This window comes from Mangifera indica, chromosome 13, assembly GCF_011075055.1.
Source record: "Mangifera indica cultivar Alphonso chromosome 13, CATAS_Mindica_2.1, whole genome shotgun sequence".
Classification (NCBI taxonomy): domain Eukaryota; kingdom Viridiplantae; phylum Streptophyta; class Magnoliopsida; order Sapindales; family Anacardiaceae; genus Mangifera; species Mangifera indica.
In genome coordinates this window covers 10,815,168-10,832,055 of record NC_058149.1, presented here as the reverse complement: position 1 = coordinate 10,832,055, position 16,888 = coordinate 10,815,168, and the positions used below count along the sequence as shown (strand labels likewise).

At 34.3% G+C, this 16,888-nt stretch overlaps 3 protein-coding genes across 3 annotated transcripts; 1 reads left to right on the top strand and 2 right to left on the bottom strand.

Moving 5' to 3' along the window:
- Positions 1-657: 657 nt before the first annotated feature.
- On the bottom strand, positions 658-8,242 carry LOC123195003 (WD-40 repeat-containing protein MSI4). The gene is made up of 15 exons (XM_044608550.1): positions 7,870-8,242; positions 7,698-7,761; positions 7,530-7,616; positions 7,376-7,438; positions 7,017-7,082; positions 6,848-6,922; positions 5,815-5,890; positions 5,171-5,396; positions 4,830-4,911; positions 3,993-4,066; positions 3,738-3,849; positions 3,538-3,612; positions 2,065-2,141; positions 1,448-1,547; positions 658-1,033 (listed from the first exon to the last, which is right to left on the bottom strand). The coding sequence occupies exons 1-15, from the start codon at positions 8,097-8,099 to the stop codon at positions 932-934; spliced, it is 1,509 nt and encodes a 502-aa protein (XP_044464485.1). The 5' UTR covers positions 8,100-8,242; the 3' UTR covers positions 658-931.
- A 960-nt stretch (positions 8,243-9,202) lies between these two features.
- On the top strand, positions 9,203-11,681 carry LOC123195002. The gene is made up of 5 exons (XM_044608548.1): positions 9,203-9,413; positions 10,372-10,543; positions 11,013-11,096; positions 11,189-11,392; positions 11,506-11,681. The coding sequence occupies exons 1-5, from the start codon at positions 9,366-9,368 to the stop codon at positions 11,598-11,600; spliced, it is 603 nt and encodes a 200-aa protein (XP_044464483.1). The 5' UTR covers positions 9,203-9,365; the 3' UTR covers positions 11,601-11,681.
- An 83-nt stretch (positions 11,682-11,764) lies between these two features.
- LOC123195001 (U-box domain-containing protein 34) lies at positions 11,765-16,286 on the bottom strand. Its single transcript, XM_044608547.1, has 9 exons — positions 16,013-16,286; positions 15,439-15,560; positions 15,243-15,358; positions 14,640-14,761; positions 14,349-14,566; positions 14,133-14,234; positions 13,460-13,888; positions 12,261-13,010; positions 11,765-12,159 (listed from the first exon to the last, which is right to left on the bottom strand). Exons 1-9 carry the CDS (start codon positions 16,212-16,214, stop codon positions 11,950-11,952), a joined length of 2,271 nt encoding a protein of 756 aa, XP_044464482.1. The 5' UTR covers positions 16,215-16,286; the 3' UTR covers positions 11,765-11,949.
- Between the last annotated feature and the right edge of the window lie 602 nt (positions 16,287-16,888).

Sequence of the window (16,888 nt, the reverse complement as noted above, 5' to 3'; positions counted from 1 at the left end):
GACATTTTGGAAAGAAGGGAAATTTGGCTAAATTCAGTAATAATAAAATTATATATACATACTTTTAATATATAATTAATATATATAAATAATATATCATTATATGATTGAATTAAATAATTTTGAATTAAAAATAAAATAATATTAAATCATATGATAACATATCATTTGTATATCTAAATTATATAATAAAAATATAAACACATAACATTACTCATTGGGTAGACCTTGAAATTGAGGTACATATGGAAAGACAGTTCGCATATTTTCAACTCCAGAGAACATTACTCATAATTTCTTTCATTTTCTATGGATTCAAACATCCAAAACCCACTAATTTCAACTCTAGAGAACCATTGATAAGTCTAAATCTTCAAACAATATATAATAAACTATAAATAATCCCAGACATGAACATTGAATGAAAAATGCATACAGCTATCAACCTTTACCCAAGTTTAATATATTTCAGGAGATTCTATGATAAAAGTACTATAACTGAAGCTACATTTGAAAAATATATATATATATATATATATAGATATAATTGTTCTAACCCCACATCTTCATGGCATACGTCCATGATTTACCACCTAAGGATTCTGACTGCTTAGAGAACCAGCATCAATACGGATTCGAAACCTGCAATATTTTTTATAATCCTTTTGATTTTCATTAACAAACCTTCTTAAATCATTTGCGCCCTAAACACAATTTGCATAGACTTCCGGACTACTAAAGAGAAAAAGATAAAAAAAGAAAAAAATCATCACAGAGCCTCCTATTTCTGGAGAGCTACATCATTTCTGACAATAAACCTAAATAACAACCCAACTAATAATCTCTATCATTTGTATCAAGTCAACACTAGCTCAATTACGATGATACCTAGTACAAGTAATTGTTTGTGGACACTCAATCATATGATGTTTCAAGACTTAGAAGCACATGAGATTACATGAGACTTAAACTTCTCAAGCTCTGCTAAAACCTCCTCTTCTGGCCTATAGATCAAATCGGTCATGCGCCATATCTGCACCAACCATAATATCATCAACTTAATGATTACAAACGTATTATATCACATTTGTTTTGGGATTTGAATGAAAACATGTGAAGTAGAGAAAAAGGAGGGAAAACACAAAAAGTGGGTGAGGGGACAGAACGGGGTGCAAAGCCTAACATTGTAATTATTTCCAAAATTCAATCTCAGACATGCTACCACCATACCAAAGAAAAAGTGAAAGAGAAAAACTTGCAACCACAAATGATAGAAAAGATTTAAAAAACCACACAAACACACAATGTGGGAACCACAGTACAAATTATTACTTAGTTCTTTTGCATGATATCTACTTCCTGTCAATCTTATTCCCAACTCACCTCAAAGGCTCTCCCAATGAAAAAAAGGTAAAAGAATAAAAACCACAAAAACAAAAGATGATACCTGCAATGTGCCCCCTCCACCTGTCGTCTCACAGTCATCAGAGACACTAACAACAGTCCATGGATCAGATGCATTCCAATGGAAATCAACAACTTTGTCCCTGGATAAAAAGCAAAAGCTAGATAATTGAAAATTATAAAAGCAAATTTCGATCCCAACCAAAAAAAAAAAGTCAAAATATTGAAGATATACAATATAACAAATGAATAATCTATGCCAGGTATATTTTGTTAGGAACAATTAAGAACGTGGGCCACGATACTGTTATTAGGCATTATACAATCAGTTATTAGCCCATACGAACAAACAATTGTGAAGTTAGAAAACTCATCAACATGATTTAGAAAAAGATCAACACTGTTAAGCTTTTCAAACATGAGGACATGGAGGAAAGAAGATGGAGAGCTAGGTCAGATGACCATACAAACATAACACAAAGTTCAGCCGAAATAAACTTAGAGATCAAGCTGATGAAATTACAAGGACAAAAAGAACATAAACTAAGGTTTAAATATAAAAGGGGGCAGGGTTCAAACAAGATAAGTTTCACCATACAACAGAGGAAAACCAAAACCCAGTAACTAAAATACAGATAGTAGGAAAAGGCAGTTGCAAACCTGTGCCCAGCGTGCTGGAAAAACAAGCCTGCAGGAGAACTTGGAGACCTTGACCCATGCTCCACCTTTTTACCAACCTGCAATACATATAGAATCTCAGAGGACAAGAAATATAATATATGCCAACCAAAGAACAGACAGTGAAATGCGAAAAAAGAAAAGTGAAAGAAACAGCTTTCTGAAGTTAAGGGGTAAGAAAAACTTCTTCAGCCCACAAAGCGTGGGAATAGAGCTTTAAGCACCATATAGGTTCAACCTAGTTATAATAAGAGGGTAGAAGATACCAAAAATGTTAAAAACAAGAAAGAGACAGGCATAACTATAATTATCACTAATTTTTATATAGCCTTTTTCGGTTTGTGACATTTCATTTAACCACAAAATATATTATTTATTAAGATTATAAGAAGCAGCAGCTATCACACTAAATTTACTCAGACAAGCTTCTCGATGAAAATAGCACCTTACGTGTGACCTTAAGTGAAACCTCAAACCAGTGTCTCAACAGTATTCTCAGTGCTTTTCTAGGGGAATGTTCCAAATTACGCTAGGTATACCAAAACTTAACTTGTTTTGGAAAAAACAGGTAGGTGCCCATGTTAACTGCAACTTTCATATCTATAATCAACCTAATTTAACTAAATGTGAATTTGAAAAGCCCTTCATCTGATGTGTTAGAAATGGTGTTTTTGTTTGCTACACTATGAAACTCCTGAAAAGGAATAACATCCATGCAACTGGCTCAAAACACCTTTCTAAGCTTGAACAATCAAGGAAATTCCTCTGTAGTCGTACAGCATAATACTGATTTAGATTTAAACATTGTCTTTTTCACACATGCATGCCACCTACAAAATACTTGCAACTATCTACCATAGCATGCATATGATTCAACATAAATGCAGAATAATATGAATTGCCAATATAAATCACATGATGACTACAAAAAGAAGCTTGAAATAGTTTGAATATTTCACCGTCTTCAAAAAGATATGTTCATATTCTCTTCAACAAGGAACACTAGAACCTGTTTAGTACATGGGTTAACTCTTGATATAGGATCCATCATGGGATCGTCTGGGCTTGGCATAATTTGAAACCATGGGAATAATCGAACATATCCCATGCCTTTGAATTATATAGTTGGCCCCTACGCATATTACCCACATAACATTGATTGACAAATTCTCTTATCTTATATGCATCATTCTTTGTTTTTGTTTTATTCTTTTCACTAAAGAGTTTTTTTTTCCATCTTAAATATATATATATTTTTTTCACTTTTCTTGGGGAACATGTTCACCTTATTATGATTTTTTTTTTTTGGAGGAAAAACAATCAAAATGATAGTTGACACTGGTGCATGGGTCAGAAAGCATAAGGAAACATATAACCAGTTTTAAACTTAGATGCAAAGACACAAGCAAAGGCAATCCAGCTCAGATAATAATACTTATATATTGGCCATAGCACCTTCTCATAGTCCCAAATGTTTAAGAGTCCATCCTCTGCAGAACTTCCAAATACAGATGATTTGTCTGGAGACCACTGCCATATAGTAAAATAGACTCAGTAAAAGAACAAACTGATGCTCATTGCAAATATATTGCCCCATAAGACGTAGATGGGATGAGAAATGGAATATTCGATAAAACAGGAACACTAACTGATACCTGCACACAAAGAACAGCTGCTCTGTGACCCTCAAATTTATGAATAGGTGAACCAACCCCATTAAAAGTCAGATTCCGACGATCAAACATGCGAACAGAATTATCAGCTGACCTGGAGGCATAATATCAACAAAGAGTTCAATGTGATTCATCATCTCCTCATGAGTGAGAAAACAAAGAGAACCATCAAAAATCTGTGAAATAACAACACCAGAACAAATTGCTAAAGCTGAGAAATATAACATTAGAAAATACCCGGTAATGATAAGATTATCATTGTGGGGATTCCAATCAACACAGTGCAGATCAGCATTATGTGCTTTCTCAACCTGCCAAAAAGAAGGAAAAACAGAACATGGAATCATTGTCAGAATCTGAGGTCATATCTTAAAATTAAGTATCAAAAACAAAATTCAAAATTTTTCTAAAGAGACCTAAGTATCAAATTCTGAGATTAAAAAGAAATCAAGCACAAATTCAAAATTAAGTATGAAAAAAGGTAACAAGTTTGAAAGAGAATTAATAAACACAAATACAAAATCTAAGGTCATATGTAAACCTGACTTGATGAATGAACAATATATTAATGAAAGACATAGAATTGACAATCAAAGTGGCTATTTGGAAAACGTCTCATAAGAGCAACACAGCTACCCAAATACTCAGCAATGGACAATAATATCAAGTAAATCCCGACATTATGGAGACAAAATGCACATCCATGGACTACATAATAGTACATTCATTGAGTCAGAAACCAAGCAGCTCGCTTTGATCAATTCCTCATCAGGCCTGGGATTTATGGGCATGAGGGACCACTCAAACATAAAACCATCCCCCCGCCCGACCCAAAGGAAGAAAAGGGAAAACAAAAGGAAATTCAAATATATTTGAAACCCGGATCATTTCTACAAGTACCAAACAGAACATCCTTCAAACACATATAAGTATAAAAAACGTCATACATATTACTTTACATCCCCTTGTGAACATCACAAATCAAGATTCTATCCATTACCAGCAAAGGGAATGAAAGGTTTACTGTCCATATTTGAAATCGATGACTAAGGAAATAAATATGGTCAACATTACCTTAATAACTGGGTTCAAACCAACTCGGGCATCCCATAATATGAGGCAAGAATCATCACCTACGCTACAGAACTCCTGTGCACTTTAGCAGATATAGAAGTTTATCAGGAATAAAAGACTAGAGAGAACTTTGCATTGCTACTAGCTGTAAATCAGTTGCTATTCAGGAAAAGCAAATAAAAGATCCCTTCATTTCCTGAGAAATATTTGTATAAGAAACATGGCTACAGCCAGATAAATATCGTAAACTAGCCCAGGCATCAACATATATGATAAACATCCACAACCTTATACCCACGTTGAATAAATTTGAAACTTTATCCAAGAATTGGAAAGCTTACCTGGATGGACAGAATGTCACATCTTCAACTGTATCATCATGCCCATAATAGATACCTCGTGGACCAACAGAAGGACAATCAGCAACTTTATCATTACCTTCCCCAGGCATGGGATTCTGTTTAATGATTGATCCACTTGATCCAGCAGATTTCGCTGTGGCTGGATCTGAGGCTGATGTTGTTATATGGTCCTGTATACTCCATAAAACCACCGATTTGTCCTTACCTATAAAATAACATTTTTGTTCAGATGATAGGACACTAGAAGACTAATTTATTTATTAATAATCCCAGACCAAAATAAGATAACTCAAAAATAATGGAGCAGAAAAGAATTGCCAACTGAGTAGATAACAAAACCTTTTTGCTATTAATTAACTCTAACTCCATCAAAGATAGCATAAATTATTCGAGATATGGGACTACTTATTTAGCCTAAACTGTATAGTAGTTAAATAATCTGCGTATAAAACATCTCAAACTGCTGGTCCCAAAGGGAGTTGACCCTGGACACCTTGGTTAAAACAAGCATATATCATTGGATCTATACCATGGGATCGGATATCAATCTATTTGGAATACTCCAATGCAATGTAATATATAGCCAAGATTGTTGACTGACTTGATACAATATAACTTCTCACCTCCAGAGAGCACATACGGCTCAGTAGGGCACATAGCAAGAGCAAATTCTGCATTATCTTGATGTCCCGTCAAAATCTGCAAATTAAGCTCAAAATTAACTTTGCAGGAACAAAATTACAGAAACTTTAGAACTGATATCGTCAAATACATACATATATATATATATATATATATCTCCCTAAATAAAGATTTGTGATAAGAATTTTAATAAAAATGAATTTGTTTCACTACCATTTCTTTATGTACAAAAAAAAAAGGTGAATGCAGTGCAAAATTGGCTTAATCCTCAGAATTTTTTGAAGCATATGCACATATTATGTCATTTTCTTATGGAAGCAATTATTATTTTATTCATTTTATAGAGGATATCAATATATCTTCTAAAACTTGAGGAATATCCTAAATCACAAAAAAAAAAAAAAATCAGAAACAAACTAAATTAAGCAGGCAACTTCATAAAAGCAAATTTTATCAAAAATAAAAATAAAGGTGGCAAATCCATCTATCATACAGCTATTCAGGATGGTAATCAACACTCCACTTCCAGAAAAGAGCTGTGCCTGGCAAACTTTCTAAATATCATATTTATCAAAAGTATGCACTTTCAACAGAGTTTTCATCTATTCCTGAATGGTAGAGAAATTTGACCCTAAAACTCTCAGAATAATGTCTTCCCTGACAGTGGAGTTCATCAAAAGAACTTTCCTCCAAGGATAACATTTCAACTAACTCAAGACAATAGAATTCTTACAAAGTAATAAATCCTCTCACACTTTTGGAACTATCAGCACCTGCAAAAAACCATATATATGAACAGTGGTCATATGATTAGGATTTACATTCTTATGTGTATGTGCCATTTGAACATTGTTTACGATGATACAGAAAACATTAACCAACATCATATCCATTACAATAGTGGTAAACACCAAGAAGTCAAATGAGCATACATATTACAAAAGAAAATAAAGGGAAACATTTAACTTTAGGAATATAAAAAGGAATACAATGCATTTTGGAATTATCACATACCAAATCTGGGCGAGAATTAGAAGCTCCAAGAACAGCATGGCGGTTAGGTTGAGCTTCAACATCCCAAATGAGAACCTAATTTTTGAGAAGAACCAGATCATCTAAATATCAAATTTATAAACCAAACTTCAAATCCATGGGTCCAAAATAGATGATAAATGCCCCTTACATCAGGACCGTCAGTGTGGGTAGCCACTATCTTAGTATTCTGTGGAAGCTCCCTGATTCTGTTGACCTGCAAAATGATGATCCACAATCATGCTAAGAAAATGAAGCGACTTAACAAATAAGGAAGTGCATCCTCATGCAGAAACTTAAAGCTTAAAAGAAGTAAATTGACACAAAAATCTTTAAAAGAGCCTCTATAGGGATAATTAAGTTTCATTTTGATGTTTTTACATTTTCAGACCAAACAAAATCACTCCATTAAGGGCAAGCAAAAGATGCCAACAATGGTCAGTGTTATGTCCATGAGAAAATATGTAAGACGGTAGTATATGTATAGTCTACAGTGTTTTGAAAACATACCTCTCCAGGATGAATGATGGTTTTATACTTCTTGACAAATGGAGATCTTGCCTCTTCATTAAACTGAACAACAAAATAATCCGCATAAACACAAGGAAGAGAACTAAAACCACATCGAACAAGACACAAAAGAAATCGAAGGGTTAAGCATTACCTGAGAAATGTGCTCCGCAGCTGCAACCCTAGGTTTGACAACCTCACAGTTCGCAATGACAAGTGTATTCGGAACACTACCATCAGTCTGGTAACAAAATAATTAACAAATAAACAAACGTCTGAACCTTAAAAAAAAAAAAAATCAAATCGAAGGACGAAAACCGACCTGTTCAGAAAGGTAAAGGCGTTGCCGATTCTTGTAAGTAGCTTTCTCAAGCTGTGGGCCCCATCTGTAAATAAAAGAAGGTGAAGAGAAGAGAGGTTTAGTACAGCTACGGTTTAGGGTGAAAAAATCGAATAGAAAAACCCTAAAAAGCGAAATCAGGGAGAGAAGGGACCGGCAAGAGAGAGAAGGCCAAACAAGGTTGTGATTAGCGAGCCAGTCATAAAGAACAGGAACAAGAGATTTCCACTGATTATACTTGTCGTCAACAGAGTGATGTTGAGTTCTCTTGGCGGTGTCTTTCATTTTAGGAGTTTGCTGTTGCTGTTGCTGTTGTTCGTCTTTCTTGTCTTCCTTAGGTTTGGGTTTACGGCCTCGCTTCTTGGGTGCCTGTTGTGAATCCATTGTGAGAGATTAAAAGTCGCCGCCACACTTCAAACCACCGAGAGAGAGGAGCAGTGGATCTACTACAGTTCCACAGTTCTACTCACACAGGTGGAGACAACACATGTCGTCTCTACCCCCTACGTCTTGTTACTTTCAACTGAACGGTCTGTCACATTTTTATAAAAAAGAATAATATATATTTTAAAAAATCCATTTTACCAAAATATCCCTCAAGGTCATTTAAGGTATTTTATAAACAATATTGGATGCTAAAGTAAAAAAATATTATCTAATTAAATTTTGTTTCCTAATATATTTTTTATTTTTCTCTATGATTAGTTCCTCCCACTTACAATTTGTAGGTGGAAGAAGAACAGTATTTAAGGGTGAGATATTTTTGGAATTTGTAGTTAGACATGAAGACCCTTTTTTTTCATGGGGATTTAGATAATGAAATTTGTATATGACAACCACAGGGTCTTAAAGCATGAGAGAAAGAAAAAATATGCCCTAAAACAATTGCCTAGATAATGATACAAGAAGTTTAATAAGTTCTTATGTAACAAAGAATTTCCTAAGATGTCGATCAGACTATTGTTGTTATTTAGAAAACAGGATTACTCCTATGTCATCTTATTACCTTATAAAGATGACATGTTAGTGGTAAGACTTTTTAAACTAAAATAGACAAGCTATGAAGGCAATTGTCAAATTATGAAGGATTTGGGGAGTTATACTAGTCTTGTAATATTTATACTTTTTAAAAATGACAGAAAATACATTTTAACAGTCAAAACTAATAATAATGTTATACATATAATTTTATATATAAATAATAATATATTATTATATGATTAAATTTTATTTTATTTTATTTTTAATTATTTAATTATATTATGATATTATTTATATATAAAAATTATACCCATAACACTACACTATACTATAATTCATGCCTAAATTTGAACAAAAAGTGTAAAACTTAATTTTATTCTATCCAATTATAAAGCGTTGTATGATAGTCTAGACCAAATAAAATTAGATTATTTCTTTTATGAAATTGTCCCTGCGTTTAATTTATTTTATGTTCCACCCCAGGTTAATTAGATTTATAGATTTAACCCCGGGAGGAAGGAGTGGCTGTCGACCAACTTTTATTTGCAAGAAATTTGTGAACCAGTAAACTGGTGAGAGTCGTTGTTGTGATTTTGGTTCACAAATTATTTGAATGAATAAAGAAAACTGACTCAGAGCAGGTGACGAACGAAATTTTTGAGTTCATCGATGGCGTCTCTTCTCTGTCCAGCTGCCGTCATTCCTGTGCGATATAAGGTAACCTTATCATCTCTTACTGCATTATTGAACTATTTCGGAGATTCACTAATTGTCGAAACCAGCTGTATACTTGAACTATTGTGGCGCTTGACTTGTTCGTTACATGTTAAGTGTGTTGAATTGAATTAAATCGGGACCTGTATTTCTTTTTCTTTATTTAATTTGATTGATATTGCTGGTAAGTTACCGTTTGCTTGCTTTTGATTTAAGATTGAAAATTTCGTTGAAGTTTGGATTTTTTAAGTTGACAAATTGATAACCAAATAGTACCTGGCACTGGCGGTACTTGTATTTTGCATTCCGGTTATTTTATTTTATTTTTTAAATTCATCTGTTGCTTTGCTACACAGAAAATGGAGTGAAACGAATTCATCTAAACTATTTTTGGTGTTATGTTCCACTTGGTTTGACAGAAAAAGATAATTCTGAGCCTGTAAGATTTAGTTATACTGTGGTGTTCTATTTGATCACTTAAAATGACATTAAAGAAGTATAAAGGATCTTCAAATCTTACAACAGGTTAGCTGCTGAAAAATAAAACATATTGTTATAATTCCAACTTCAAAATTGCTACCACCGGTTAGCTGCTGGAAAATATCATTTAGTTTTTCTCTTTATTATGTGGCAATGCAAGGGATGGAATTTCAGGTTTGTTATTAGAAGGGTATATAGATTTTAATTGAGCTTTATTGCTGGCCAGTTGCTGCAAATATCTGTCTCTGTGATAATGAAAGTAGATTGATCCTTGATGAATGCTCAAATTTGATCACAATGAGATGGCAAAATCTGCATTGGCAATGTCCTAGATTCTAAAATGAAAATGTGCTTTTTTTTTCTCTCGTGGCCTGAAAACTTTGTTTTCTAAGATCTGGGTGCTGAAAATTTTGTATTTCTTAATGCATTGTTTTCATTTTCTTTTGTTAACCTACTGTTAACCTCTGGTCTTCAATTGCAGGCAGATCGTACAAGTTTCAGCTCCATATTTTCAAACATATCATCCAATGCTCAACGGATGGTGATGAGAAATGATCATCAATACAGTGGGCGTTGTTTCATGACTAAAGCAAAGATGTCTGTTGAAGGAGGTGTACTTGAGAAAGATTCAGTTAGAGTCAGTGACAAGATTGGTAACTTTCTTGATTCATTTTCCAGTTTGATACATCATGATATGTTTCTTACTAATGCTTTCCAAGTGAAAAAAAAAAAAAACTAGCTTATTCCATGTTGTGAGTTTGGCTTTAATGGGGTCAATGCTTATTTTTTTTTATAATTTGATAGACTGATGATATAGAAGCAATAATGGGGAATGAAAAAGATCAATTTGCTTGTCAGAAATAGTTTTCTGCTTTCCTGTATAGGTTCTTTATATTGAATTTGTCTGTAAGTGTCTTCTTAATGCTGTTCTGGAAATTTCTTGCCTATAGACAACTCCCATAACTGTTAATGCAATATTATGAGCAACCATGGGATAGAAGTTAGAATTTGAAGAGAGAAAAAAAAGTTGGTTTTATAATTTAGTTTTATTGTTTGTCCATTTTGTTTGTATTTCTTCCTTTTTCAGATGTCACATTTATTTATTTTCCAACATTGGTACAGATTATGGAGTTGTAAGCGTGCATCATGTTGGAATCCTGTGCGAAAACCTTGAAAGGTCACTTGAATTTTATCAGAATATTCTAGGTGCGTTTCTATACAGTTGTAATAGTTATATCTCATGCATCAACAAAGGAGAAAAAGGAAATAAAATCTTCTTTTCAATTCACATAAATTAGGTCTTGAAATCAACGAAGCAAGGCCAGATGATAAGCTTCCCTACAGAGGTGCTTGGTTGTGGGTGGGTTCTGAGATGATTCATTTGATGGAGCTTCCAAATCCAGACCCTTTAACTGGACGACCTGAACATGGAGGTCGAGATCGTCATACTTGTATTGCAATTCGGGATGTGTCTAAACTCAAAACAATTCTTGATGAAGCAGGTTAAAGTATTCTGCCCTGTACTTACAATTCTCAAGATATCAATCCTTATATAATTCATTTTCAGGGAGTGAACATTACACAGATAATTTTTTTCCATGGCTCTCTTCTGTAGGTATTCCATACACACTTAGCAAGTCTGGGCGGCCAGCAATTTTCACACGAGATCCAGATGCAAATGCTTTAGAGTTTACTCAAGTGGATAATTGATACCTTTCAAACCTTACAGCATAAACTTGTAACAAGGATAAATATTTTTGGCATTGTATGCAATATAATTATTATCATCAAGCTGGATCTTTCTTTTTATACCATACTTTATAAACCCAAGGACGTGATTGATCAAATTAAAAGTAATAATAATACTATATGTATAGACAAATTGTATAAACTTAATATAACAATGCAATTTACTTATTACAGATCATTGGAAAGTCGCTCGAACATTCACCCTATACAACTTAGTTGATTATTTCACACCATACACCAATTACTCCTGCTAATTTTCATTAAAAGTGCATTCTACCTATGGCAAGCTCTTTGAAAGTGGAGCATTTTATCAATTTTTTGTAGAGATAGCGTCTGAATATGTCATAGGTGACTTCCACTCCTGTATGGCAGAACGTAACGTGTAGTTTGGAATGACCTGTGAATGCTGGAGCCGAAGCTTGGTCACTGGTGATACACTATGTCTTTCAAGCCATGCCTTGATTGCTCTGTGCTCATATGTAAAACCATCAGCCGCAATGTATGGATCTTCCATTACTTCCTGCATTATTCACAAGATGAAGCACATAAACAACTTTATATGAGATGTAGGCTAAAGAGAATCAGATATGTAAATCACATGTTTCTCTTATTCTGTTTCACCTGAAGGATCGGGCAGAAGAAGTGGTTTGGTGGATAAATATTATCTCTATTCAAGTTTACTCGAGTAGATGCAAAATCTTTGAGTCTCTTAAGAACTGGCATAATTTCAGTATCAAGATCTGGTCTGTCTCTACATCTAAGCTTTGAACACTTCAATGCAATTTGAGCTAATTCCTCTGCTTCAGCAAGTGGCCAATCTGAAACTGACTTATCTAATATGTTCGCGAAGGTGCTGCTCTTGATGGCATTCTCAACTTTCAAAATGAGTCCATTTGGATGTCGAGCTGTCAACAGCTGAAGTATAATAACCCCAAAAGCATACACGTCTGATTTAGGCCGAACGGTGCCAGTTCTCTGATACTCTGGATCCATGTAGTGAAAAGTACCAGCAAGAATAGAGTCTCTGTACTCTGTGACGTTGTCAGGCACGATGTTGTACAGGAGTTTGGCCAGCCCAACATCTCCAATTTTGCACACATAATTTCCATCTAACAAGATATTACCCGGTTTCAGATCTCGATGGACAATAGGTTCTGGCTTTGAGTTGTGTAAGAATGCAAGCCCACAAGCTACTTCAAAAACTATGCGGAACCGAACAAACCAAGGAAGTGAAGGCTTTCCATTCTGGTGATAAATAAATGCATCCAGACTTCCATTTTCCAAGTATTCATAGACCAAGCAACCGCCCTCAGGACATGCCCCAAGCAGCAGAACCATGTGTGGATGCCGTATCTGGCTTAACACTTCAACCTGCGAAAGTAGAATCATTTGCTCAAATGGACATGATGGCAGGAATATGGTCCTAGTAATGGAATCAACAAAGAGGGATCCCTTTCTTGCCAGGAGATTAGTTTGATATTTACAACGGTGTGTAACATTTCACAAGACTGTCAGTAAACTTTTATTAACCAGTGAATTTGAGAAATCCAAATCAGACCACAAATGACCACAAACAAATTCCAGGGTGGATATTGTGCATAGTGTTTTAGTTCTCCTGATGGTCTACTGGTCTACTTTTGTAACTTCTCATTTCCATCATTAATACAAAGTCTATAGTTCCATATATAACTGTGTATGGTGCATAGCTCTCCATCTCTACTTCTCCAGACAAATTATCAATAGTCATAGTGATAGGCATAATAGAATAAGGAGGCCTTCTCTTTATGATTATTAAAAAAACAATGTTGAGCTAAAATTACCTCCTTCAGAAACTCATTTTTCTTGCTGACAGCATCCGGCCAAAGAACCTTAACAGCTACAGGAGTGTGATCAATATTACATTTATAAACTTTCCCATACTTTCCTTCACCAATAACACTATTTTCAGAGAAGAAATCTGTTGCTATCTTAATTTCATCCTCAGTATACCTTCTGTATCTCCTGTCATTATATAAAAGTGCATCAACAATTTTTTGTTTCTCTGAGGATTCCTTCAGGGCCTTGAGTTCAGCAATTTTTCTTTCATAAACTTCCTTATCAAGCAAATTTTTTGCATCCTCAACCTCCTTCAAGGCTTGCAAATGCTTTGCTTTCTCTTCGGCAGCAATTTTTGACAAAGTTTCTTTTCTTTCCAGGGCAGCATTCACTTTTCTTGCCTCTTCAAGGCACTCAGAAGAAAGTGACTGGACCTGCAAATTTAAGTGCTAATGATAAATGTTGCAATTGTATGGGAGATAGAGTGATGCCCTTTTTGGACCTCTATGAACCAGAAAACTTTCATGCATTTACACGAAAATGAGAAATTGTGCCCTAATATATGCAAAATGAAAGCTATAAGTAATTTCTTTGGCACTAGAATCTTTAGAAACCTAACTAAAATCCAATCAATCTAAGTATTGATTCCGTTCCTTTAATTTCTGAGAAGTCTCCCACCTTGGTTTGGGCATGGACCAGCCCTTCACAAGCTCTTTCATACATGGCGACAGTAGTTTGTAATTCTAGCCGCAGCATTTCTACTTCGGCATGCACAGCTGACTGCAAAATATGCTTGCAAATTAAAATCGCCATAATCTTGAAAATGGAAAATTTTCTTCAATGTTACAAAGGAACAACATGTAAGTAACACAATAAAATGCTTCAAAATTGCACCTGCTCAGATATTGTAGAAGCCATGGAATTGTGTTGCTTGCTGAGAGTAGTTTCAAAAAATGCATAAGAAATTGGATAACTCTCTGATGATGATCCAAAGTTCTTAAGAACTCTGGTATCCACAGAGGAAGTACTTATCCCTGATAATTGTTCATTAATGCCATTGTAGATGTCTCCAGAATCCCTTTGAGTAAGTCTTTGGCGCCCTGTGCTGGTCTCTTTAAGATTCAAAAAAGATACAATCAAGAGCATGGCAATACATTGACTTAAAAGAAACCAGTTTCAACATACCACTAGTTGATGTTGAATTAGCTGATTCTGTGATGACTCGACGCTTAGATACAACATAAACATTGCAGGTGCTGGGTGCATATTTCAGGATAGTCGTTGGTACCCCTGGTCCCTTCAGTTTCCTAAGGAAAATGGACAAAAATTTAGCAGACGTATGCAAAAGAGAAAAAATGTTTTACTTCAATTACACCAACATAGGAAAATATGGAAGATATATATACAGAGAGAGAGAGAGAGAGAGAGAGAGAGAGAAAGGGGATTAATCAGACAAGGGACTGCACAATTATCATAAAAAAGAAGTTAATAGTAAAAACAATCCACTGGGACAGCAGCATGTCCTTGCAAATCGACTCATGCCATTACATACAAGCATATAATATTCAGTTAATGTAAACTCCTGCTATCTTGCATGCACCACCCCTAAAGCAATATTGTTCAACTTCAAAAGTTTGGGGACGAAATTTCACAATTCATATAAGTTGATTTGAAGATAGTGACGTTGAATAATTCTGCTATTCTATTTTAGATATAAACATCATCAAGTATCAATAGGACAGGACATTGAATGGCAAATGATAAAGAACTTAAAAGACAAAAACTTACCTCATTATACAATTTGTATTGCAAGAACCCAAAACTAAGCTACTTATCCTAGCCTCAGATACATATCTTAGAAGTGCAGATGCTGGATTATCATCCTCTAAGACTAATGTTTCTACCTGCAAAACATTCAACACAATCTGACTCATTATTCATTAAAATCAATCTACGTTGAAGCAGCAGACAAGCTCAAACCCACCTTCCTTGTCTTGCATAGTTTTTTATATCGAACAAAGATTTCCTCAATCTTTAATTTCACATCCTGCACATACACTTTCACCACATTCTCATCGAGCTCAGCTACAGGTATACATTCCCCTGCTGTAGAATATGTGTCCTTCAATCAATTTACCAGCGTTACGAACAGCTTTTATTTAAATAAACAATTTCTAGTGAAGGGTTTTGCTTAAGTTTTAGCATAAATTTTCTGATATGGCCAAAAAACTTTGCAATTTAGAGGTTTCATGTTACACTTGAAACGTAAAACATGACAATTCAGAAGTTAATGTTATAACTAAAGGCTTTACAACTCTTGAATTCAATACTACAAGGTAAACAAATTACTGTTATAACAAAAGGCTTCTTTCTTCTCTGATGAAATTTCAGAAACCAAAGAAAACCATTAGTTTCAACTCTATATTGACTTTCATTCCTTTAAAAAGAATCTACTCTAGTTTGATCGCATAAATAGAGACACCAGCACCACAAAACAAATTCCAATTCAAAGTCCAAACCAAAAGCTCATTAAAATATTGAATGTTTAAGATAATTACACAGAGTTGGAACTGAAATAATGGGAGGCATAACGTGGACTAAGATGAAACGATCAGCTGTGTTCATGAGATTCTCCACCGCCCACAGCACGGCGCGTCGACTTCCGCTGCCTCCTCCACTTACGTTTTCGGCGTTCACGGCAACCGCAACTGACTTCATCTCTGCCAGAGAACCTTTACCACCACCACTGACGACGCTCATTTTGGAGGCTTTAATCGACGTCGTTGACTTTTGTTTTAGAGTGGCACTTAAAGCAGGCCCTATCTTCTCAGAATAATATATAAAGGAAGTAATTTTTGAAGTCTTCATGTGATTATTTCACTTACCATAACTTGAGCCGGCCGTGGGCTGGCACAGCCCACTTTTGTTGGGCACGGCCCACAATTTTATCAATCCAATTTGTGCAAGAGTACATGATGATTCATCGTGAATTAATTATGAATTTTATTTACTGTTAATATGATAAAGAATTTATGGATCATACACATAAAGAACAAATGATTATAATTAAACAGTTAATGATTTATTATTAATAAGTAAATATGAAGCTAATCTTATCATAATGAATGTTTTATTCATTGTTGGGCCTAAGTATATAAAATTAATACATTAAGACCCAAAAATTATAATAATCTAATATTTTAGGGGTAAAAATATAATTTTCTAAAATTAAATTTGAGTTTAATTGAATATAGAGTGAATCATTTTTTTATACATATATATATAATTTATTAAATACGATGAATTTAAATATTTGAAAATATGTCTTAAATATAAATAGTTAAACAAGGTAATGATTTGTCCTGTATAAATAAAGATATTTATTATAAAAAAAAAAAATTACAACACCAAATATTAGAAGGTTTGTTAAACCC